The 26875-nt window shown below is 35.0% G+C and overlaps 2 protein-coding genes across 2 annotated transcripts; both read left to right on the top strand.

The window, feature by feature from the left end:
* The first annotated feature begins 504 nt into the window (after positions 1 to 504).
* Positions 505 to 4771, top strand: LOC149177057 (uncharacterized). Its single transcript, XM_089423268.1, has 4 exons — positions 505 to 3329; positions 3439 to 3886; positions 4043 to 4117; positions 4242 to 4771. The coding sequence occupies exons 1-2, from the start codon at positions 545 to 547 to the stop codon at positions 3882 to 3884; spliced, it is 3231 nt and encodes a 1076-aa protein (XP_089279394.1). The 5' UTR covers positions 505 to 544; the 3' UTR covers positions 3885 to 3886; positions 4043 to 4117; positions 4242 to 4771.
* Positions 4772 to 24182: 19411 nt separating this feature from the next.
* On the top strand, positions 24183 to 24980 carry LOC149177056 (uncharacterized). Its single transcript, XM_089421656.1, has one exon. The coding sequence runs from the start codon at positions 24183 to 24185 to the stop codon at positions 24978 to 24980; it is 798 nt and encodes a 265-aa protein (XP_089277782.1).
* The last annotated feature ends 1895 nt before the right edge of the window (positions 24981 to 26875 follow it).

Here is a 26875-nt window from a genome sequence, read left to right as displayed (position 1 = left end):
AAATTCTCCGTCAAGAGATTTCAATGGTAAGTAATCTGGAGAGATTTCAATGATATGTAATTTCTTTCTTCTTTCTTAATATATTACTAAAAATTATTGTGATATTAAATTGATTTATTAAATTTACATGAATTAAGTCCTACCATTTTCTTTTTAAATAATGAAAAATAATAAGTTTACAAAAATGATGTCACCTAGTTTTTATTTAAAAAAAGGTTAATGCTCTTGAAATATTAACACCATTTTGAGAGGGTAGATGCATTTCGATTAATTTTATCTAAGTGGGGTCGATCACTTCAAATGTGACGGCATGCTCAAATCATAGCTTCGTCTCTAGGGCTACGCAATTACCAATAGTCACAAGCCTGTCAGTGGGTGACTGTGACTGTATAATAAGAAGTTGTGACTTTTTCTTTTCAATAAGCTGCGCGCCTGAATGCTTCGATTGTGACGGTGACCTATGTGTTTAAAAGTCATGGCTATGATTCACACCGGCTCAATGTAATCAATACGGTTCACGATATACTCTCTATATAGTGTATGTATGAAAGAATCTGCACATTATTCTCCTTCGCAAACAATTCTAGCGTTGCAATCGGAGAAGATGAACATATGTTATGCTCCTTCTGTTTCCTTGCCTGTTATGAGAATGCGTCTGTTATTAGCTTATATGATTCTCCTGGTCAATCCCTTTGTTTTGATCACACATCAGCATCCTCATACCAGCAATGTAACTGATCAACAGGCTTTGCTTGGATTCATGTCTGCAATTACCACCCAATCATTGCCCGCTACTTGGAATCCTAACGTTTCATTCTGCCGGTGGCCTGGTATCACATGCAGTGTGCGCAGACAGAGAGTGGTTTACCTTTATGTTTCGGGCATGGGATTAGAAGGTACAATCTCTCCTCTTCTTGGCAATCTCTCATTTCTCAGAATACTCGACATTCATAATAACAGTTTTCATGGTCCCATTCCCTATCAATTGGGAAACCTCTTTCGGTTAAAGAAACTTATCCTATATAGCAATCAACTGCAAGGCTCCATTCCACCCACTCTCGGTGGCTGTCGCAGTTTAACAAACTTGACTTCATGCGATAACAATCTGACAGGGAGCATTCCCTCCGACCTGTGTTTTCTTCCCAGTTTACAGTATATTGACATAAAAATGAACAAATTGACCGGTCCAATTCCGCCCTGCTTGGGAAACGTATCTTCTTTACTTTACATAAATTTGAGGCTTAACAACCTTCACGGACGCGTTCCTTCTGAACTGGGGATGCTCAATCTAGTCAGACGAATGGATCTGTTTAATAACAATCTGATGGGCCCAATTCCTTCTTGGCTCTCAAACTGCTCAAATCTCCAATATTTGGAATTAGGAAACAACAAATTAACTGGACACATTCCGTCGGAGTTGTGCACCAAGCACGCCTCGTTGGTAGGAATATATCTTTTTAATAATAAGCTAGTTGGCAGGATTCCTGCTTCCATCTTCAATTGTACAAAGCTTCAATTAATCGAATTTGCCAGTAACCAGTTCAGTGGAGTAGTGCCGACCGCGTTGGGGAAGTTGACGCAACTCCAGGGCCTCTACTTAAACAATAATCAACTAGTCAGCGGCAGCTCCACGACCTTGCCCTTTCTTACTGCTCTTACTAACTGTTCCAACCTGCAAGCAATAGAGTTATCCTCTAATCCTTTTGCAAGAAGTTTGCCCTCTTCTATCGGTCACCTCTCTCCAAAAATGAACTACATATCTTTGCAAGAAAATGGGTTAGTAGGACAAATACCTCCAGAGATTGGCAATCTAACTAATTTAACATACCTTGCTTTGGACGAGAATTATTTTACAGGGTCAATCCCTTCACTTAATATGCTTCAAAAGCTGGAGAGGTTATATTTAGGATCTAACCATTTACAAGGAAACATCCCGACAGAATTTGGGCAACTCAAAAGATTGGGGCTTTTAGATCTTGGGGGGAATAATTTATCGGGAAGAATCCCTGCCTCTTTTGTTTCCCTCCAGTTAATATATCTGAATCTTAATCAGAACCAATTATCAGGTGATATTCCTGTAAATTTAGGAAAATGTGTGAACTTATTACAGTTAGACCTCTCATATAATAGGCTCAGTGGGCACATACCTTCAGAGGTTGCAGGTATTCCAAATTTAGCTTTCTATTTCAACCTTTCACACAATTTATTAGAGGGTGCTCTACCTTCTACATTAAACAAGATGATTATGGTTCAAGTTATAGATGTTTCTGTTAATCTGTTAACTGGCAACATTCCAAGCACGCTCGGAAGCTGCATAGCATTGGAGTACCTGAATCTCTCATTCAACTCACTTGAAGGTCCAATTCCAGTTTCACTTGGTGGGCTTCAAAATCTTCAGGACATGGATTTGTCATCCAACAATTTCTCTAGTGGAATACCCATGTCAATGGAAAAGCTCAAAATGCTCCAGCACTTGAATTTTTCTTATAACAATTTATCAGGTGAGGTCCCTAAAGATGGAGCTTTCAAAAGTCTTAATGCCACAGCGTTTATAGGAAACATTCATCTATGTGGAAGTTGGGTCAGATTGCCACCATGCTTTTCTAGCAAACATAAAAGCCATTCACATATGAAAAGAGTTGTCATACCTATTGCAGGAGTTACAATGCTTGTTATATTGTGTTTGTTTTTTGGAATCTTATGGAGATCACATAGGAGACCTGTAGTGGAATCCTTAGAAGTGGATCACCAAAGAGTCTCATATGAAGAGCTCATGAAAGCAACAGATGAATTTAGTGATGCCAATTTGTTAGGAGTTGGTACTTTTGGGAAAGTGTATAAAGGAGTTTTAAATGATGGTACACTGGTTGCTGTGAAACTTCTCAATTTGGAAAATGAAGAGGCAAACAAGAGTTTTTACAGAGAGTGCAATGTTTTGAGAAGAGTACGCCATCGAAATCTAATAAAGGCCATAACCTCTTATTCAGACCTTCAGTGCAAGGCTTTGATATTTCCGCTGATGGAAAATGGAAGCCTAGAAAAGTGGTTATATCCCAATGGTGATGGTGAACAAGAAAATGGTGGCTTGAGTTTGATTCAAAGGCTGAATATAGCAATAGATATTGCCCATGGTATGGCATATCTTCATCACCATTGTTTTGTGCAAGTGATTCATTGTGATATAAAACCTAGTAATGTGCTAATGGGTGATGATATGACAGCATATTTAATAGACTTTGGCATTGCTACCATATGTTGTGCAAGTTCTAACATTTCAGCTTTCACTTCCACACATGCAGTCAAAGGATCCGCAGGCTACATTCCTCCAGGTATAATTTTAACTAGAATGTTGATATCATATTAAGCATTTTCATGAGTTTTTTATTTTGTCATAAAATTTGAATCTGAATCTTTATTTGGTTGTGAAATTAAATGCAGAATATGGATTGGATGGACTTGTTACAGTAAAAGGGGATGTTTATAGTTATGGAATAGTGTTATTGGAGATGTTGACAGGAAAGAAACCCACTCACAACATGTTTTTGGAAGGAATGAACTTGCAAAATTGGGTGAGCAGCAATTTTCCACATCAAATTGAGGAAGTGGTAGATAAGAATCTATTAAAGAGGACTAATATAAACAACTATGAAGAAGATAAAGAACTCAATTGCATTTGTCAACTCATAAGTGTGGGTTTGCTTTGCACAAGAGAATCTCCATCACAACGGCCTAATATGACAGATATTGTGAACACATTGCAAAACACACTAAACACTTTTTTGGGAACCGACGAAGATCCGAAATTTCAAACAGATATATGGACCCTGGTAGCTAATAAAAGCACCACCAGTAACAATGCTTCCGAAAGTTCTTTAACATTTTGAAGGTTTGTGATAAGGGAACAGTTGGATTTGTATAATTCAACTGAACGAGTATCATTAGTTCTATGTATCTTTGAATCCAATGCTTTTGCAATTTATGTATATATCAACTTTATTGTTCAACATCAATATACGTCTGATAAAATGTGGAAAATGTGCAGGAGATACTGTATCTGCATAATCAATTTCATTGTTCAGAACCCATCCACATCTCCAATAAAATAATGTACAGGAAGGTTAGTTTTTGTGTTTTTTCTCTTCATCATATAGATATTAAGATATTTTTATTTCTTTTATCATTTTTATATCATATACATCATTTTTAAAATTGAAAATTATTTTGCCGTGTTTTTTATGCAGTTGTTCCTCACCCCAGCTGTAAGAGATGCCATTACAGTGGAGAAAATAAAAGTCAAAAATTTTGGTGAAACATCTTGTTTAAGTTTGGCTCTACCAGCCTGCCAGTTTATCTTCTGAAAGAGTTCATTTCACATTTAGTTTCATATATCTTCAGTTCACGTAGAAGTTTTTGTTTGAAATACTCACGAGCTTCAAGGTCTGCCCAGGGGTATAAATTTTAACCATGTCCATGAAGGTGAATTAGCCATGGACTTGGCTAATACCTCGTTTAAAGCTACAGCAGGGCAGACGAAATTTCTTTAAAGCAAGAGACACACCAGCCAACGAGAAATCACGAGCATAGTCATGTGTTGGAATGCAAATTCCACACTAAATGCTGCAATTGGCCATCACCAAGATATACATTGAGTATATAGATGCTATTTTTGTTTCCAAATTTCTGATGTAAAATGAAAATTTTGGCTCAATTGATCCACTAGAGTTATTATCATGATGGGTTATGCTAAAACGTACTTTTATTTTTATTGTTTTTTTGAGCAAATATGATTCCATTATACGCACTTTATCAGAAATGTTATTGCGAGCTATATCCTATTTGTGAGAATCAAGCTATAGTTCTGAGTCATAATTTTAGAGCAACTTTTCCTTCATCACGGAGAAAATTAAGGTAATTCACTGCCATGCTAGGAAGAGTGCTTTGGCTAACTGTGGTTTATTATAAAATTTAAAGGAAAAATAAAGATAAACATTGTGCACCGCAATGACAATAACCATCTACAAATATTTACATAACGTTTATGGAATTGGCTAAATTTCTGATCATCCCTTCCTCGCCTATTATGTTCATGCAAATAGCAAAGGTGTGAAGGGATACTACAATGCAAAAATCAAATCCAAGCTAGGGTTTGTAAGAAAACAAAAGGGTTTTAGAGAGGATTATGGGCAGAGCCTGCCCAGATAACCTAGAACATGCTGCTGTGCGTTTATGCCATTACTCCTTGTTGAATTGAAATTGTCACTTACAGAAATCCTTGACGCTTCAAAGAATTCAAGAACTACTTATTAAAGTTGCAAATGACTTCAGGTTGGTGGTTTGCGGAGGACTTCCTTTGTTTGTTCGAATAGGGTTGCAACATCCACAGACAACTGTATCACTTCTTTCTTCTGTTAAAATCTACAGATCTGTGTTGCTTTTTCATACAGTTGTTGTACACATCTATAAATGGAATAACTAAAAGATGTTACTTGTTTTACAATTAACGGCCATTGGCACGAAGGATTTGTTTGGGACAAGGGGTTATCATATCGCTTTATTATTTTGGGAGTTCGGTTTTTTAACTGAATTGGGATTTTAGTTTGATGAAAAATTGTGATTTGAGTAATTGTAAAGTATGCTTTTGGATTAACTGGAGGGTTTTGAACTTATTTAACAATGTAAATTGATATTTCAGTAAGCGGATATGTGGTGATTTAAGTGCTTTATTCATTAATATGTTTTAGCAAACATTGTTGTGTGTAGCAAAATCTGATTTAAGTGCTTTATACATTAATATGTTTTAGCAAACATTGTTGTGTGTAACAAAATCTCAATATTAAGATATGGATAGGAGTGTGTGGGTATGAAGGATGTGTCTTGGTAAATGGTTATTGAGCAGAATAAAATCTCTATATTGGAATAGTATAGGAAAATATTTTCTAGTAATAGATATTATTTAAAAAAAAAATTATATGCAAGTCACATATATGTATTTACACAAGTAATATGTAAATCATTTTTTTAGTTTGATTTATAGAGATTAAAACCCTAAATTTCATTTGTTTACATATTAATATTTTATATCATATCATCACGAATTTAACAATACCGCGACCTAAAATAATAAAACTTACTAAAAAAGAAAAGCAATCTATCGTATATTATTAAAATTTACATGTTTCATTTTAACAATACCGTGAGCTAAAATAATGAAATTTAATAAAAAAGAAAAGCAATCTATTTTAATTTATTAAAATTTACATGTTTCAAATTTTTTTAATAAAGCATTAAAATTCTTTACGTTTTAACCATTTTTCATATTAAAAAGGGCTAACGGTAATCCAAATAATATAGGAAAATAAATAAGATGCACTAATTGCTATTGACAATTTTAGAAGAGAACTCTCCCTGGTTGCAAATATAAAAGTGTCCATATTTCATTTATTAGCAATTTAATTATTTATTAGCAATTTAATTAATATATATCTTTATAACAATATAATTTTGATGAAATCGTAATTTTTCATTATTTTAAATGTGTTTTTAAATGTATAAATAATTTATTAGTTTAAAAAAAAATAAACACTTAAATTTTGAAATTTACACAACTTAAATTTACAATTTTAAAATTTCTCTTAACAAACTTAAACCAAATTCAACAAAACATAACACTACTTAGAATACAACATTCTACCGATATTTTAATTGTAAATCTTATGATCCAATAATGTTTAAAACATTAAAATTTGTGAACATAAGGTTTATTTATGCATTATTAATATTATCAGTGAAAAATTTGTCACTTTATTTTAGTGATTCTTTGCATTTAATTCACATAGAGCACATATTTGGTAAGATTCGATCTAAAAATTATTTTAATTTGCTTTTTTTTTTACGTGAAATCAAATTAAAATAAATTTTATTTATAATTAAGGTAAATTTAATGTGTAGATAAAGAAAAATAAACTTTGTGAAAAAAAATTCATATTTTGTGAAAATAATTGTGGCAAAGATTGTCTCAATATGAAAATTAATCATGGTCAAAGGTCGTAATGTGACAAAGATTGTCTCAATATGTAAATGAACCATGGCCAACCATGTTTATTTTAATCTTTATAATATTAACCTTAGGGTTTATAATCATGGTCAACCATGTTCCAACATCACATTGTGACAAATATTATCTCAATATGAAAATTGACCATGGTCAAGAATTGTTAACCATCGTCAACCATGGTCAACCGTAGTTCAACGTGGTATTGTGACAAATATTGTTTCAATATGTAAATCAATCATGGTCAACCATGTTTATTTTAACATTTATATTATTTATCATAGGGTTTATATTTCTTGGTTTATAATATTTATTTTATAATTTTTCAAAGGATTTTCTCGATATGGAAATCAATCATGGTCAACTATGGTCCAAAATTGCATTGTGACAAATATTGTATTAGTATGAAAATCAACCATGGTCAACCATGGTCCAACATCGCATTGTGACAAATATTGTCTCAATATGAAAATCAATCATGGTCAACCATGGTCCAACGTCGCATTGTGACAAAGATTGTCTCAATACAAAAATCAATCATGGTCAACCATTTTTATCTTAGCATTTTATAATATTTATCTTAAGGTTTATACGCCTTGAGTTTATAATATAATTTCCTTGAGTTTATAATCCCTTGGGGTTTTAGTATTTATCCCTTGGGTTTATTAATCTAAGGGTTCATTTTCTTAGTGTATAATATTATTCATAGGGTTTATAATATTAATCCTATGGTTTAATATGAATCCCTTGAGTTTATAATCTTGGTCAACCATGGTCCGATGTCACATTGTGATAAAGATTGTCTCAATATGAAAATCAAGCATGGTCAATCATTGTCAACCATCATCAACTATGGCCAATCATGGTCAACCGTGGTCCAATGTCACATTGTGAAAAAGATTGTCTCAATAAGAAAATCAACAATGTTAAACCATGGTCCAATGTCACATTATTACAAAGATTGCCTCAATATGAAAATCAGCCATGGTAAACCGTGCTCAACCATGTTTATTTTAGGGTTTATACACTTTGGGTTTATACACTTTGGGTTTATAATATTAATTTCTTGGTTTTAATATTATTCTATAGGGTTTATAATATTTATCTTTGGGTTTATAATATTAATTCCTTGGTTTTAATATTATTTTGTCGGGTTTATAATATTTATCTTTGAGTTTATACACCTTGGATTTATAATATTAATCCATTGGGTTTAACATTATTCCATTGGTTTTATAATCCCTTGGGGTTTTAGTATATATCCCTTGGGTTTATTATTCCCTTGGGTCTATAATATCAATCCATTGGGTTATTAACCTAAGCGTTTATTTCCTTTGGGTATAATATTATTCATAGGGTTTATAATATTTAATCCTAGGGTAAGCCTCAAGGGATAGCTCAATTGGTAGAGTTCCTATTGCTAAGTACCTCGCCTATCGGGAGGTCACGAGGTCAAATCTCCTCGATGTCCTTGGGGTTAGGCCTTACTAGTTTGGTCAGTGGGTAGATCCCTTTGGGTTGATCTAATTGGATTTTCTCGTGGATGTAGCGATCATTCAATGTTCGTGAACCACCCTTACAAAAAAATATTAATCATAGGGCTTAATATAAATCCCTTGGGTTTATAATCATAGTCAACCATGGTCCAATGTCACATTGTGACAAATATTGTCTCAATATGAAAATTGACCATGGTAAACTATTTTCAACCATTTTCAACCATGGTCCAATGTAACATTGTGACAAATATTGTCTTAATATGAAAATCAACCATGGTCCAATGTCACATTGTCACAAAGTTTGTCTCAATATGAAAATCAAACATGTTAAACCATGTTCAACCATGTCTATTTTAGGGTTTATAATATTTATCTTAGGGTTGATATACCTTGGGTCTATAATATTAATCCCTTTGGTTTAAAATTATTCCCTTGTCCACGGGGTCTTGGATAAACAATGATCGAGTGCTTGTTAAGGCACTCCTTCATCTGAATTCATTGGTTCAATTCCCTGCCTCGGTCAGGGTGATATATTGGACATGATGAAGATGTAGTCCTGCCAAGCTTACATAATAAAAAAATGTGTTCTCTTGGGTTTATAATCCCTTGGGTTTTTAGTATTAATCTCTTGGGTTTATTATTCCCTTATGTTTATAATATCAATCCCTTATGTTTATTAATCCAAGGGTTTATATTCTTAGGGTATAATATTATTCATAGGGTTTATAATATTTATCTTTGGGTTTAATATAAATCGCTTGGGTTTATAATCATTTTCTAACCATGTTCCAACATCACATTGTGACAAATATTTTCTCGATATGAAAATCGACCATGGTTCAACATCGCATTGTGACAAGATTTTCTTTATATGAAAATCAAAGATGGTCAACCATGACTAACCATGCTCCAACATTGCATTGCGACAAATATTGTCTTAATATGAAAATTAACCATGGTCAACCATTTTTATTTTAGGGTTTATAATATTTATCCTAGGGTTTATATACCTTAGGTTTATAATATTAATCCCTTGGGTTTAATATTATTCTAATGGTTTTATAATCCCAAGATATATATAGATATAGATATAGATATAGATATATATATATATATATATATATAGATATAGATATAGATATAGATATATCGTAAAATATATATATTGTGTATATTTTACGCTATTGATTTTTTATTCAACATCTTTAAAACAGTTAAAAAAAATTCAAGAATTATGTTTAAAAGAGATTAGATGAAAAATATCATATAAATTTGAAAATGTCAAACTCATATGACATTGGATAGAGGATTCATTCATGAATCAAGCGTGATCAACTCCGCCACCTGAGGAAAAATTTATCCCTAAGTCTACTAGGGTACAAAAGGGAGTTGCAAGAAATTTTGCAGAAGGAGTGATAAAATTGTTGATTTTATGACTTAAGAGGCTCGATCGAGCGCTTAAATCACTTAATCGGGCTCCTAAATTTGTAATTTAAATAGATCGATCAAGGGTTTTTTAAACCCTCGATCGAGCCATTTGTGTGGTTAACATGAGCTCCATCGAGTGCTACATCAAGCTATTATACTTGATTAAGCTTTTATACAAAAAAAAATTGAATTATTTAAAATTAAACATTTTAAATTTTCAAATTTTATTAGAATTTTTGTTATAATATCATGTAAAAACTATTAAATTTAATATTAATATTAAAAGAATATTATTTTTACTATTAAATTAAGTGATGAAATGAAATTAATATAAAAATTTAATTTTAATATATTTTAATGTTAATATTAAATTTATTAATTTAAAATTAATATAATAATAACGATTTTAATATAATATGAAAAATTTGGTATTATTTTTTGGCCAAAAAATTATTGGAAGATTAAGCTAATTAAGTTATTTTATCATTAATTTGAATAAAAAAATGATTAAATTGAAAAAAATGAAAATCAAGAAACTGATAGTTATTTCATTTCATTTCAATTAGTTAGTTCTTGAATTTTACATTACAAAATCCAAATAATGAAACTATAGCCGTGGATACTACGCTAAGTTTGTCGCTGTTAATTGTCACTTTTAATGGTTGCGTAGTCATATATACCAGGTTGGAGCCTGACTTCACATTTGAAGTGATAGTCTCCATTTAGGTAAAATTAATCCAAATGTAGGACTCTGTCATTTCATGACATTTGGAACGATTTTAAATAAATCCCTACAACTGTGAGTTCCACTCTCGAGGAAGGCCTGCAATTACATATTGGGAAGAAAAATTGCCTTAGTTTGTAAGCAGCAAACATGATCCCGTTGAAGATTTATTCAAAGTCTTTCCACCGAATTATCAAATGTTGGTTAAGAGTCGAATGCCTCATTCATTTTTCAAATACTAATTTTATGTTATTAAAGGTTGAACCTTCATTTTCCTTTACTTATAGTTATGATTTGTGTATATATATATATATATTTTTGTTTTTTAATATTATTGAACTGATAACAAAATTAGATCATATTAACATTTCATTTGTTGGAAGATGTTCAATTGAAAATCAAGATCAACAGCCGCAACAATTTTGTTTTTGTTTTTTTTAAGTTTATGTGGTTAGATAGGTTGGAACATTGAAGTTTCTCAATTTATTTTATCTTAAATGTCTAATGAGATATATAAAAAATGTTAGTTATTGTTATACAATATATTAAGCTATAGTTGTGGTAAATTTCAAAGTGAAATAGAAAAATTATAAATTAATTGAAACAATCAAGAGAATATAGAAATATCAATAGTGCAGAGATAATTTTCCTAATTGCTAATTCTTTGGTCTTATTCTAATAATGGTTTCTATATTTTCATAAAAACATTAAATTTATAAAAAAAAAAAATTAAATATTATATATTAAAATTTTAAATTTTTTGGTTTCTAATTAACTTAAAAATATTTTGTTAATAATTAGTATGCAGTTAAATTGGTTTTTGCCTTCAAATCTACTTAATAAGTTTAATATTCATAATTAACAAAAAATAGCAATAATTAAATTAACATTATAAACTATATTAAAAATACTTATACTACTCATTAAAGACAATAATTAACGGTTAAAAATCCCCATGGACCGTCAACTCCTTTGCCACTTCATTCACTAGCCCATCTGCCAATTTGTTGGCGGTTCAACGAACGAGGCAAAACTCCAAGTTCCACATGTGAGCCAAGTGTCTGTGAATCCTTTGTATGATATGGCTCAAGCGCTAGTGCTTTGTCACTTTCCCTAAGTTGGAGCAGCACTGTTACCTACTAGCTACCTTGATTTCCAAAGTGGAGTCGTCCTCTATTGTGTAGTGGTGGAAATTGGATTTGATCAACAAGTTTAGCCCTTGTTCCAGAGCCAAGAATTTTGTTGCATTGTTCGTCGTCGTGCCCATATTTGAGCAGTGTATTAGGAGGATTTTACCAGTGTTTTCCCATAACACCCCTCCCGCACTAGCATGAACAAAGTTTCCCTTCGAGGTGCCATCGAAGTTTAACTTCAGAAAACACATCACCAAAGGTGTCCAAGACTTTTCCAATCCCTGCACTCTTGGTTCCTTTCTTCTATGAAGTGGAGGTTGGATTCGTTTCAGACCTAGGGATTCCAAGATTCAACTTTCTTGTGTTATAGGATTACTATTTTCATTTCGCACCTGACAACTTAGGATTATATCCTATATTTGGTGCAGGATTTGGGAGATCAATGAGGAAGCTAGGGAGGATTTGTCCTGGAATATCTGTCAATTTCTCTCTTTCTAAGCTACCTAGATCACAAAACTAGGAATCAGGCTCTAGGCAAGATTAATCCCTTCATCTTTCAGTATTTCTCCTCTCCAATCATTTAAAGTTTCCTAGATATTGTCTCTTTATCTATCTGTCTGCTAAAAGTATTGGGCAACCCAATTCCATAGCGTAGCTATGTATTCACAGTTATTTAGGATATAGTTGATAGTTTCTTCTTTCTTTTGGCATAGACTACAACGTGAAGGTCCCGAGAAGCCCCTGCAATAGAGATTTTCCTAAGTAAGGATTTTTTTGTGCATCACCAACCAAATGAACATTTTGATTTTTGACCAATGCTGAGATGACCAAATTTTGTTCTATTTTGGCTGTAACAACCCCAGGTTAAAAGTTCATGTAATAAAATTAATAAAGGAAAAATAAGACCAAGGTCATGGGACACTTATTCCAAGTTGAATGTAGGGAAATAAAATCCTAGTGGGGTGTTCATTTTGGTTTATTATGGCTAAGGAAATCGGTAAAGGCAATGACAAATGATTTGGAAAGGCAAGAGGAATTATTTGGCATTTATTTATGAAAATAAAGGAAATTAAGAGAAAAGGAAGGTGAAAGATCACAAGTTGCATGTGAGGAGGAAATTGAAGGAAAATAGAGGAAAAATGAAGAAATTAGAGGCATCAATGATAAAAAGGATTATGAGGATCAATTCACAACTTTTTTCCAGTCTAGTTTTGGAGTTAGTATCAGAGAGGAGAACAACACCAAGCGGAGAAGGAAAGAAGGCAAGCAAAGGAAGGACAAGGAAAGCAAAGGAAAGAAAGGATCAAGCTAGGAAAGGTTGGAATAGGTAGCTTCAATAGGAATACTTACAAATAACAAATTGCATGTATGATTTCTTAGTTGGTTTTGCATGCATGGAATATGCATGTGTATATCTTGGTTTCTTTGCTATCCATGGAATGGATATTGTCAGGTTTTGACAGTGGTTTTAGCCTTGCCTTGCCATTTCCAGATAGCCATGGTGTGATGGGATTATTTCTTAGTTGAGATTTGGATTTCCGTAAGGTTTTGGATCTGGATGAGGTGGTCTCAGGAAAATCCCCATGGTTGGGGGTGGAGATGGTTTTCTTTGGGAAGCCGTCAACAGGAGACGGGAAAATTCCTCAAGTGATGGTGAAGGAATTCTGTGCCATCCAAGCTCGATTTGGTTTTGTGATCTCGAGACCAATTTATGTGAGATCACGATATGGTGAGGTTGGAGGTGGTTTAACCTCTGGGATTCTCCTTGGTTTTTTATGGATTAGTTTATCCCACAAGATCTCACACTCATGCTTGGAATATGGCATAGGGGTGATTTGGTGATTGGCGATGCTCTTCAACATCTTACTAGGGACTTTGTCATAAACCCTAGATTAATTCATAACAACTTTCATTACATCTAGGGTTTCAATGTTTCTTACAAAGGTATGACATACTCTCCTACAACATAAACCCTAGAAACAATTCAAACAAATATAGATCTACTAAGGTTTCATACAAATCCTATATTTCATACAAGAGTATTAATCAATCAAAACCAATCACAACTTAGCCATCAACATGACCAACTTCCACAAGGGTTCGTTGTAATCCCTAGATTTCCAATCAACCATCAATCAAAACTAAAACTCTGATTTTGACAATCTTACACAAATCTCAAATTATCACATTTTCATCATACATGAGAGATTTTTACTTCGACTAAGGTTTAACTCCAAAACCCTATAATTTCATTTTCACAATCTCAATAATCAATATATAAATAGATCTCAGATTGTTATATCACATATACTATAAAATTTAACTACTACTAGGGTTTATCTACAAAAACCTAGATTTCCAAATATCATCATCCTAGAATCTTAGACAAGGACTTATATTAAATCCTAAGGCTTATGGCCCTCAATAATTAGGTCAACACATATATCTAAGAATTCATTATCATGCATAAACGTATCATATGTCAGACAAAATTAATACATTATACATACACTGACCTAGACCATGCTAGGGTTTTCACCAAATGTACACACACACACACACACACACATATATATATACCTAGGGCTTCATTCTTAGGTTTTATTTTTAACACATAACAAAGGTTTTTCTTATAGGCTCAACTAAACCCTAAAGATCTAGGGTTTCATAACTTATCAAAGCAAACCCTATTATTCCAAAATTTCAAAGGTTTGAGATCATAGAAAAACATCATTCAACCCTAACAAGTTAAGATTTCATGATCACACTGAAATACCAAACATGACATCATCAACAAGAACTTCAAATATCATTTCACAATAACCCTAAGTGGGCTAGGGTTACACACATTGTCAACATACCCTTAGGTTAGGGTTTTCTAGAGAACGTGTCTAGGGTTTCTAAAAAAATCAGTTAAGAATATGAGTGGGGTAGATTTATCACTTGATGAATTAGCCAGAACATGAAGAAATATGATTCAACATAGCTAGACACAACAATGTTAGTAATAGTTTGTCAAATGAATAAATATTTATTATAAATAAATCAATGTTTTAAAGCATACCTTTATTCTTTAACAAACCTTATCTTGAGAGATCCTCTTTCATACTCCTTGAGAATATAGCAGATGTTTTCTTAATCAAGAGAATAGAGGGAGAATGATGATTAATATTTAATATAATAAAAACTAAATGGGTACATGAAACCAAAACTGAAAGGAAATGAGATACTTATCTGCGAGAGTTGTTTGGGGCTCCCTCCAAATCTTGAGGAATACCTATAAACTTATAAAACAAAATAAAAAATCTTTTCCAAAAACATGTTAAAACTAATAAATTCTAAACATAAAAAATGAAAATTAGAATAACTAAAAGAAAAGGAATTAATAGTATAAATCCCTTATATCATATTCTTCAGGTTTGAAATTCTTTGGGTCTCCTTCTTCAACAATGTTAGCATGATCTCTTTCTCTCTTCTTGTTTCTTAGATTGTTGGGATAGTCACTTTTTTAGTGATCCTTCTTATGACATTGATAACATTCTACCTTGGACATGTCTACTTTCTTCCTTGGTCCTTTCAATTTATTTCCTTTGCGTTGAGTAGTGTAGGCATTTGATACTCCTTTAGGATTGGAAACTAGAGATATCCTCAATTCTTCTTGACTAGTCACTGCAGGCAGTCCATATTTCTTCAAAAGTGGGAGCTTCCTTCTAACTGTTAATTCCTACAACAAATGCACCCCAAGCAGGTGGCAATCCTAATAGACTAGTGATCACGAGTTCTTTGTTTGGAACAAATTCATCAATAGCCAAAAGATCATCTTTGATTATCTATATAATATTCATGAAGAGGGAAGCCATTGTATCTTCTTTAGTCATGTGTATGGTCCTTAGTTCATTCTTCTAGCTTGCCACTTGACATATGTTCTTAATAGTGAATAACTTTGACAAGGATTCATACATTTCATGAACATGATTGATGTTGGCTATAAATGGGACAAGATTGTCCTTTATTCCTTCTACCATTAGAGTCATGGCCACAAATTCTGATTCTTTGAACTTTACTTTGTCAACATCAATGGAGTCATCTGTAGGCTTCTTAACTTTTCCTTTGACCAAGTCAAGTACTTTGTTCTTTTAAAGGATGAGGTCAATCCTTTTCTTCCAAGACCTATGGCTTGAGTCTCCTTCAAGTTTTTTCTCTCCCTTGATTGTGTTAGACATCTTCCTTGAATATAGTGGACTTATTTCCTAAAATAACCCTTTTGAATGGTTCCTTGAACAAGTGCTTGAGACTGCCTTTTTCTTTCTTTCTTCACCAAAGCTCTAATACCATGTAATAAAATAAAAAAGGTAGAAATATTTTCTTATACTTGATAATTACTTGTGATGATCTCAACTTCTTATTAGGTTTTCTTTATATATTATTTCTTTTAGTTCATCAAGCAATTACTAAAGAAAAATCAAATAAAACAATGGACGCTAGATATAGGCACTACATCATGAAAAAACCCCCTTCGAGGGGAAAACCAAGTCAAAATTCTCTTCCTTTCAATAGTATTCTTTGAGTCTCTTCACCCTAGACAAATACCAAACCTTTGTTCCACACTAAGTCAGCCTCCCGGATCTTTGACCTCTCTTCTAGCAACTTTGACTATGTAGTAGCTTCCAGCATTGGGTAGCTTTCGAAAATAGCAAAACTTGGAAGACTTTGATCTCCAAAACTAGGGCATGAAAAAAAGAGAGAGAGGCACCAAAATTTAGGTTTTCTTATTCTCATTAGACTCCACCCAACTCACACTTCCTTTGATTTCCTTAGACACACTTCGCACTTCTCTGTCTTCCTTAGAGATATCAAACTTTCTTGAGATGAAATGCTCCAAATGAATTCGACTTGCTTCTATATATAGGCTTCAAGGGAGGTTGAATTGATGTCCTTAGGCTGAATTTATGTGGAGGATACATAAATTATATTTGACTCAATACTAAATCTTCTTATATGTTTCAAAAGCCCAAGAAGGGTCTCTTTAAAAGTACAATGATTCTATTGACTCAAAATAAATCCTAGAAGTCCTCGATGGGTACTTTGATCTAAAACATGGTGACCCAAGCATGAAACCTAGGCTTTCATAAGTCACAATAACAATAATAAAAATTATTTTCTTTATTCTTTTGACAAGTACATTACAATATGACTCAAATACATTTAATGGAGACTGAACCTAGTTACATTTTCCAACACGACTTACGACAGGAAAGGGTTTCTAGTAATATAGTGGAGGAATGAAAATTTGATGTGGGTACTAACAAGATAACAGACTATGGAGGAGAGAGATATCATAAAGGTCTAGAGGGTGATAGGAGCTGCGAGGGAGACCCAACAATGCAAACATGCATTTAACTGAGTGAACCTATGGTGAAAGTGAAAATGAACATATAACTGAATCACCTTAAATCGTTCCTTAAGACTGAATGATATGACTTGGACCCGAAGAACATAATGAATTTTAAAGACCTAGGAACACTTAAGAACAATTTTAAAACCAAATTGTAAAGGTCCCTGAATACCAAACCCCACAGATGAGCATCGAACAATTGAATGAGATACCGGTTGGATCAGTGATTTCCAAGGAAGTCGGGGAAAGAATGATGACCAACTCAAAAGATGGGCCATATCCCATATTGTGCAAGAACAAAACGAAGAACATGGATGCTTACTTCCACCTAGAAGCCCTGAGTGTTGATATGAATGACAATAACAAGGTACAAAAAATTTGTGTAGAGAGGAAAGGGAAAGCCAATTATGGAACATACCTTGGGACAACGCCACTACCCAGTGATGAAACCACCATGCCAGAGCTAACCATAATTCCACAAAGCAAAAAGAAAGGAATTAAACCTATAGTTCATAGGAGAAAGGAACCAAGAGTGTAGGGATTGGAAAAGTCTTGGATACCTTTGGCGACAGGTTTTCTGAAGTTAAACTTCGATGGCACCTCAAATGGAAACTTGGTTCATGTTGGTGCAAGAGAGGTGTTATGGGAAAACACTCCTAAACTCCTTTGAATATACTACTCCAATATGGGCATGATGATGAACAATGCGGGAAAATTCTTAGCTCTAGAACAAGGGCTAAACTTCTTGATGAAATCCAATTTCCATTACTACACAATAGAGGATGACTCCACTTTGGAAATCATGGTAGTCAAAAGGTCACAGTGCAGCTCCAACTTAGGGAAAGTTGCAAAGCACTAGTGCTTAAGCCATATCATATAAAAGATTCATAGACACTTGGATCACATGCAGAACTTGGAGTTTTTCCTCATTCATTGAATCGCCAACAAATTGGAAAATAGGTTGGTGAATGAAGGGGCAAAGGAGCTCGTAGTTCAAGGGGATTTTGAATGGGAGGAGGTTCAATCAAGACAACTTAAGGATGAATGTGCCAACATAGTTGATCTAGATTTGAAGGGATGTGATTAGATGTGGACGAACACCGATGAGTAGGGTTCGCACCCTGGGTGTGGGGGGGGGCTCAAATCCCAAGAAATGTTTAATTATTATTAGAAATTGGATGACAAAACCAAATCATAACCAACATAAGGGATAAATGTTACCCCCCCTTCTGGTATCTCATTCATAGAGAATTGTGATTCCTCAAGAAACAAAGTATCTTTCTGGTGCTAAGAGGAACAAATACTTACCAGAGTATGGAACGGGGCATGAACGTTTACTCTAGGGGAAGAGCCCAAGGAGCAAAATCATCACCTATCCCTGCAAAAGAACCAAAATGGAGACTGCAACATGGGATGTTGCACAGGCCTATGTAGACATTGTCCCAAAAGCGAGAAAGACCATTCTAGAAGTTAAGGAGCAAGAATTTTGGGAGCTAAGAGCCAACAAATCAAAGGGCCACGAGGCGGAGGAGGTTAATTAGGTGATCGACACAGGCACTACTCAGACCCAAGAAACCATATATCATAAAACTATGGATATTGTATGGCACATAAAAATGTCGATGGGTAAAATCATTGTGGAAACAAACTCTCAGGGAGCTTAGCTGAGGCAGTTTGATATCCTCTAGAGGTGAGTGGAGAGGCTGGAGACCCACCTTCACTCTCTGGTCAACATTGAACACCATCATAAGCACCAGATCAATTATTCGGCGAAAATGTTTAACAATTTCCTATAGTATGTCCATCACCTGTACATTCTACCTTACAACGGGGAGGACCAATTGGATACTGTTTGTTGTGCGTGTGTGCATAGCATGAGAGGAGAACCATCACACTATGGTAGCGACTAGGACCCTCTTGAGGAACTAAACCCCCCACAAGTGACGACCTTGATAACTACTCTAAAGACATGTTCCTTTTTTATGGTTTTTGGTATGTTGGTTCGAAGTCTTGTATAGTCCTCTTATGTCTATTCTTTTTAAGTGTCTAAAGTATGCTAGGGCGAAGCCGCTGGGTTGCCATACAAGCTCTTCTTCAATCCTTCCCTTTTACCTCACATCTTTGTGTCTGTTGCATATATATTTCTTCCTCCAAAACCCTTTGGAGAAAATCTGTCTTTACATCTAACTACTCAAGATGAAAATCTTCAGCTGCTACTAGAATTAAAATAGTTCTGATTGAAGTCATTTTAACAACAATAGAAAATATCTCATCAAAGTCTATAGCCTTTTTCTGTGTAAACCCCTTCACCACAAGTCTAGCTTTATACCTTTGTCTACCTCCATCTTCTTCCTTCAACCTGTAAACCCATTTATTCTGCAATGTTGTTTTACCTGCAAGCAACCTGACTAAGTCCAAAGTCTGGTTATGTGCTAAGAATTCCATCTCTTCTTTCATGGCTTACTCCCACTTCTTCCTGGTTTCTACCTGCACTGCTTCTTCATAACATTTCGGTTCACCAGAATCAGTCAATAATACATAATTTAATGAAGGAGAGTATCGTTTAGGGGGTCTACTTATCCGAATAGATCTTCTAACACCACTTTCAGGTGTTTGAGGTGCTTGTTGCTGTTGTGGTTGTTGTTCTGGCCGTTTATCATTATGATTTTCAAGTACCATCACTTTTTCTGTGATCTCATCAAGCACTGTGTATTCTCTGTTTCCTTTTTCTTGTTTCTTTTCCTGCAGCTGATCCTTATACAAAAATTTTTCATTTAATGTGACATCTCTACTCCTAATGATTTTGTGTTTTTCATAATCATAAAAGAGATAACCAAAATCATTCACACCACATCCAATAAAGGTACATTTCTTTGATTTTGCCTCAAGATTTGTTCTATTTTATTTATTAATGTGGACAAAGGCTTCACAACCAAAACTCTTTAAAAGAGAGTAGTTTACCTTTTTACCTGTCCATGCCTCCTCTGGAATACCACCATCCAAGGAACTTGAAGGCCCTCTATTTATTAGATAAACAACATCTATCCAAAATTGTAAAGGCAATCCTGCATGCAACCTCATGCACCTTGCATGCTACATGATTGTCATGTTCATCCTTTCTGACACACCATTTTCTTGTGGTGTTCCTGGAACTGTCTTCTCTCTGTGAATTCCATTCTCTGAACAATACCTATCAAACTCTTTGCTGCAATATTCACCTCCATTATCTTATCTGAGACACTTCAACCTTTTTCCTATCTCATTTTCAACCAAAGCTTTCCATTTCTTGAAAGTATCAAATAATTAGATTTATTTCGAATATAATAAATCCAGGTTTTTCTGGTTGCATCATCAATAAAGGTAACATAATAAAAAGATCCACCGAGAGATGATATATGACCAAGTCCCCATACATCTGTATGCACAAGCTCTATTTTTTCGCTCTTCTTTTCTTTCCCAACTCTGAGGAATCTAACTCTCTTATGTTTTCCATAAACATAATTCTCACAGAATTTTAAATCAACATGCTTCAAACCTGACAACAAATTTCTTAATTGAAGAATCTGCATCCCCTTCTCACTCATGTGCCCGAGCTTATGATGCCACAATGTCATATCTTCTCCTATAGAGGTTAAAGCATTAACAGAATTAGAAATACCATTGCATAAATACAATGTACCAACCTTTTCTCCTTTTGCTATTACCAGGGTTCCTTTATTGACTTTCCAAGTTTTATCTATAAAAGTAATTGCACAGCCTTCACCTCCCAACTGCCCTGTTGAAATTAAAATTTTCTTCAGATTTGGAACATGCCTTACCTCCTTCAATACCCATTGATTTCCATTTTTCTATTTTATGAAAACTGTACCCATTCCAATGATTTTACAGGGTTTATCATCACCCAATCAAACCTGTCCAAAATCTCCTTGAACATAATCATGAAAATGTTTCCTATCAGCTGTGGCATGGAATGAGGCCCTTGAATCTACCACATCTTGCAACACATCACTTGTCGCATTCACTTCATGATTGTTTTCTTGTTACGTGTCTCCTTCTTTTCCCTTCCGATACTTGCAATATTTATTCAGGTGTCCTTTCTTTCCACATTTCCAACACGCTATCCCAATCTGGACTTGGATATGCCTTTCCTTGACTTACTGCACTATCTTGGGCTCTTTCCTATTTCCATTTTTCTTCCCCTAATCTCTGCAGTCAAAGCATTACCTGATGTTTCACCGGAGCTTTTTCGTCACATTTCCTTGCTAAGGATTGCACCGACAACATCATCAAAGTTTAAAGTAATAGATCCAAAGACAAAGTTACTAATGGCCATAACTAAATCATTCCAACTTTCTGGCAATGAGCATAGAAATAATAGAGCCCTAACTTCATCATCAAAAGTTACCCCTACAGAACTTAATTGACTGGTAACTATATTAAATTCATTTAAATTATCAACAACAGATCCACCTTCTGGCACCTTCATATTAAATAAACGTTTCATAAGAAATACCTTATTGAGGCCAAGGGTTTTTCATATAGTTTGGCCAATGTCAACATTAAACCCTCTATTGTCATTTCCTTTGAAATATTAAAGGCTACTGATGCCGCTAGGCACAACCGTATTGTTCCCAGTGCCTTTCTATCAAGAATATCCCATTCTATGTTTTTCATACTCGTCGGCTTCTTTGCCTTTCATCTCAATGGTTGGTACAGATCTTTTTGGTACAAATAATCTTCCATTTGCATCTTCCACAACTAGTAATTTTGGCCGTTAAGTTTTTCGACCCTAAACCTACCATCTTCTGCCATTGCTCCCAATCAAACCAAGAATCCTTATCTCCTGCAAGTTTATCATCCAAATAGACCTTTGACTTTGATACCATTTGTTAGAAAATTATATATTATAGAGCAACATAACACATAAAATATATTGCAAAAATACAAACACAGAAAACAAGAGAGACACAGATATACGTGGTTCACCCAATTTGGGCTACGTCCACGGAGAAACAGCCAATCCTTCCTTTTATTCTTTTACCAGCAAACTGAAGAGATACAACCTACAATAGATCCACTGTAATTCCCTCTTTGCTCTCACACAATCTCCTCTCTCTTTCTCACTTAGAATACAGATCTACATAGATGCATTACGATTCTCTCATATATAGCGACTAGTCTCCTTCTAGGACAAAAAACCCTAAATTAAACATAACGTCTATCGTCAGATCTCCGCCTAATGAACGACCCAGATTGACTACGAAATTACAACATTTTACAAGGCAATTTTATGTCTATTTTTAGCCTCAGGGGCGTTGTTCCAAATCCCTCACCTGGGGGTGGCTCCTCAAGATCGTTGCCACCTCGCCCTAGACCCCCCTTGCAATGCAAATATTACAGGCGACTTTGCTGCCACATTACAAACTGGGGTCCAATCCGGTGATACCTCTAAATAAAGAAGATAATCAAGCTCCACGCCCAACAAGTGATAAAGAACTAGCACCTAAGCCATATCATACAAAGTATTCACAGACACTTGGCTCACATGCAAAACTTGGAGTTTTGCCTCATTCGTTGAACCACCAACAAACTGGCAGATACTTTAACGAATAAAGGGGCAAAGGAGCTGGTGGTCCAAGAGGATTTTGAATGGGAGGAGGTCCAATCAAGACAACTTAAGGATGAATTTGCCAACATAGTTGAGCTAGATTTGAAGGGATGTCATCATACATGGATGGAGACTGATGAGTAGGGTTTGCACCCAAGGGGGTTCAAATCCGAAGAAGTGTTTAAGGATTATTAGGAATTGGATGGCACGAATGACTAATAACTGACACAAGGGACGATCGTTACAGAAAAGTGGATTTTAAGAAATGTCCAAAAAGATAGTACGTGGATATTAAAGGCCAGTGAGGTGGAAACAAATGAGGGTACACTCCTGAGTATGAAATTCCCGCTTCCCAAGAATAATAGTGATTTTAAACCAAAGATAAAATGCTCTCAGTTATTTCTCATGTCAAATCATCTGATAACCCCTATATGGCCATTTTCACCCCCCAAGGACAAAATTTTCACTGTTCAGGTTTTCCTCTCTTTTTTCTCACTTAAGTTTTTCATGAATTTCCCACACGATTTTAGTGTATTTTGAGAAAATACTTTCCCTACAAAATTTTAGCGTATTTCTAGGAAACTTTCCCAACACAAAATAATCAGCGGAGGAGAAGTCTAACCATTTTACAAGCTTGGATTTTTTTTGACCATCACTATCAAAAGAACTCTACTATATAATTTTTTTTATCGACTTTTTTCATTCTATTATATGATTTTTTGAATTAATCACAGAAATAAAGTTTAAATTTTATATAATTGGATGTTTATATGATTTCATTATGTTATGTTTGGATGTTCAATCTTTGACAGAAAATTCTAATTGTTTTCTCGATGGAAATGTTTTTTCTTGAAAAATTAAGCTATAAAAGGCATAATACTTGGTCTCTTTTTTTTATAGTATCTTTAATATAAGATGAAACATTAATTATTATTTTTAATGAATAGTATAAGTATTTTTAATATATTTTATAAGTTTGGGTTGACGAATTTCCAACACTGTCAACAGATTCCAAACTACTTACGAATTGTAGCCCACGGGGCTTTAGATTGGTAGTAAATGGGTGTACTATTAAGGCACTCCTTGCGATAGGTGACTAGTTCAAATCCCTCATGGGTGCTTAGGTAGTATTATATAGAAAATAAAACAACATGCTTTGGAAGGTTTCTGAAATGAGACAGAAGTGAGGGTTTCTGAAACACTAGGGCTAACGGAGGCGAGTCTGCAAGAAGAGCGACAATGGAGACAAGGGCAGGGGGGAAAATCACTTGCACACAACTGGGCCAACAACGACATAAAAAGAGGAGAATGGGTATATAAATCAGGGAGGAGCTGAAAGGCACCATGGCAGGGGAACCAGGGAGGGGAGAGATCCCCTCCTACAAAAATGTGACAGCGGGAGAATCAAGTGGAAGCGGAATACAAAGAGACCCAAAGGAAAACAGTAGAGATGCGCCAGTAATGGGAAACCGATGGCAAACAAGACTAGGGGGCAGATGCCTCCCCAGAGCTCTGAAAAAACCAAGGTTTGTAATCCCCAATAACAAACTTGAAGAGTACAGATGCTATATGAGGGACCATGCTTTGATATGCAAGTTTGTAGGTTTTTGGCCTTCAGAAAAGGACCTGGCGAAATGGATACAACAAAGATGGAAGTCGAAAGGACATATAGATCTGAAGCTGGGGGCAAAGGGCTTTTTCACAGTGATATTTTCAAACCTAGAAGACAAGGAAATAATCTTTGAAGGGGGACCGTATTTCATGAATAACGCTGGTTTTTTTATGAGGCATTGGGAAGACTGCTACAATCCAGACCATGAAAATATGTTAGCAGCACCCATATGGGTAAGGTTGTTCGGCTTACAAATGGAGTTTTGGGATCCTGATATTCTGGAAGGCATAGGCAATACAATCGGGACTTTTGTCAAAGTAGCAGAGACAACAAAAAGAGGGAAGTATACATCCTATGCAAGGATATCTGTATATATGAATATATTAGAACCACTTCCGGAGTTCATAGAGTTAGAATACCATGACGAAGTATGGCAGCAACCGATGGATTATGAACACATACCCTTCAGATGCAGAAGATGTCATGAATATGGTCATCTCTTCAAACAATGCCCACTGAACGATGCATAGGAAACATTAAGGAAAAAAGAAGAAGAAAAAAGGAGGACATAAGGCACAAAAGGAGGGGAAGAGGTCTTTCAGGAAATCCCCATAAAAAGAAGACCGGGGAAAGAAATGATAAGAAGGCAACAATCTGTCAAAACAGTGGTAGTAGAATGTCAAAACAAGTTTAAGGTCCTACAAGAAGAAGAAAGAGAGATGGAAAAAGTAGAAAGCATAGAGGAACCTATGGATCTCGTAAAAGATACAAAGGAGCTAGACCTAAACCAAGGAAGTATGGCAGGAGGAGGAGAAGAGGACATCATGGATATGGCAGTAGAACAATCTCAGATGGAGATCGATCCCCAGAAGGATAGTGGAAGTGATGAGGAACAAATAATGAAAAGGTTGTTACAGGATTGGAAGAATCTTGATGAGAGGTTTATCCCAGAAGCCCAAAAGCAATTGTATAAAGAGATGTTCCAGAAATACAAGGAAAATAAAGGAACCATTCTAGCAAATAAACTGGACCAAATAGGAACGCCAGGAGCTCAGAGTTTGGGAATGGACAGTTCTAGAAAAGGAGGCAGGAAAAGAGGGAGATGGACAATGAGCGAAACCATACAAGCGGTTGGAGAGACACTGGTTAACTTAGGCAGAGTTATACCTCTCTCAAAGGTATTTCAACAACCACCCAAAAAGTTATAAAATGATAGTCACAAGTTGGAACATTAGAGGTCTTAACAGTAAATGAAAATAGAGATATCTGAAGGACAGGGTGAAGAAAGACAAACCCAGCATAATGATAATCCAAGAAATGAAGGTCAGCTCCCAAAAACTAGAATATATAATGAGAAAACAAAAAATACATTATGAGGTGATGGGTCAGGACGCGATAGGCACGGCGGGAGGTCTGGAAATCCTTTGGAACCCAGAGGAGGTGCAGTTTGAAAACTGGGTAAGCTTACCCCGAATCCTCTCAGGTTCATTCATATTAATAGGGACATCTGAGTGGATTCTCATCACAGGTGTCTATGGCCCGCATATACCAAGAGAACACAAAAGCTTCCTTAAAAACATGCAAACCACCCAAAGGATCTTCCCAGGGATCCCGTGGATTGTAGGGGGAGACTTTAATATGAACAAAAACCTAGGGGAAAAGAGAGGAGGTTTAAATAGATCGGACCAAGACATGAAGGAGTTCAGCAAAATGGTAACAGAACAAAGACTGGTGGATATTCTGACGATAAATGGGATCCACACTTGGAACAACAGAAGAGGAGGTAGAAATCAAATTGCTTCCAGGTTGGATCGTTTCTTAATATCAGAACAAATAATGAATAGGGATGTATTCGTAGAGGCTACGATTTTGCCGGAAATGGGCTCAGATCATTGGCCTATCAGATTGGAGATAGATATAAAGAAGAATCCCCTCAAAAGGCCCTTCAGGTTTGAGGTTTTTTGGCTCAGAAATCAACTGTTTATGTCAAAGGTAGAGGAATGGTGGACTCAGAGTCAACAAAGAGGTAGAGGTATGATGCATACCTTTCAGCTAAAGCTCAAAGAACTCAAAGGGAAAATTAAAAAATGGAATAAGGAGGAGTTTGGAAACATATTAATGGAAAAGCAGAGACTAGAGCAAAAAATGGAAGAGATGCAACAGAAAAGTATAATAGAAGGAAGAAATGAGGAGAGAAGCAGAGAAGAGGGAATTATAATTAGCCAATTAGAGGAGCAGAGAAAACAGGAAGAGATCCTATGGAAACAAAAGTCCAGAATAAATTGGCTTCGCAAAGGCGAAAGGAACACAAAGTTCTTCCACCAAGCTATGATTCAGCACAGGCAGAGGAACAGAATCTTCTCCATCAAAAACGAAGAAGGGGAAAGAATAACAGAACATGAAGGAATTGAACAAGTACTAGTAG

The sequence above is a fragment of the Pinus tabuliformis genome, chromosome 4_1 (assembly GCF_031772625.1).
Source record: "Pinus tabuliformis cultivar Carrire ecotype Pingquan chromosome 4_1, CPIR1, whole genome shotgun sequence".
Lineage (NCBI taxonomy): Eukaryota > Viridiplantae > Streptophyta > Pinopsida > Pinales > Pinaceae > Pinus > Pinus tabuliformis.
This window is presented reverse-complemented; position numbering and strand designations above follow the sequence as displayed.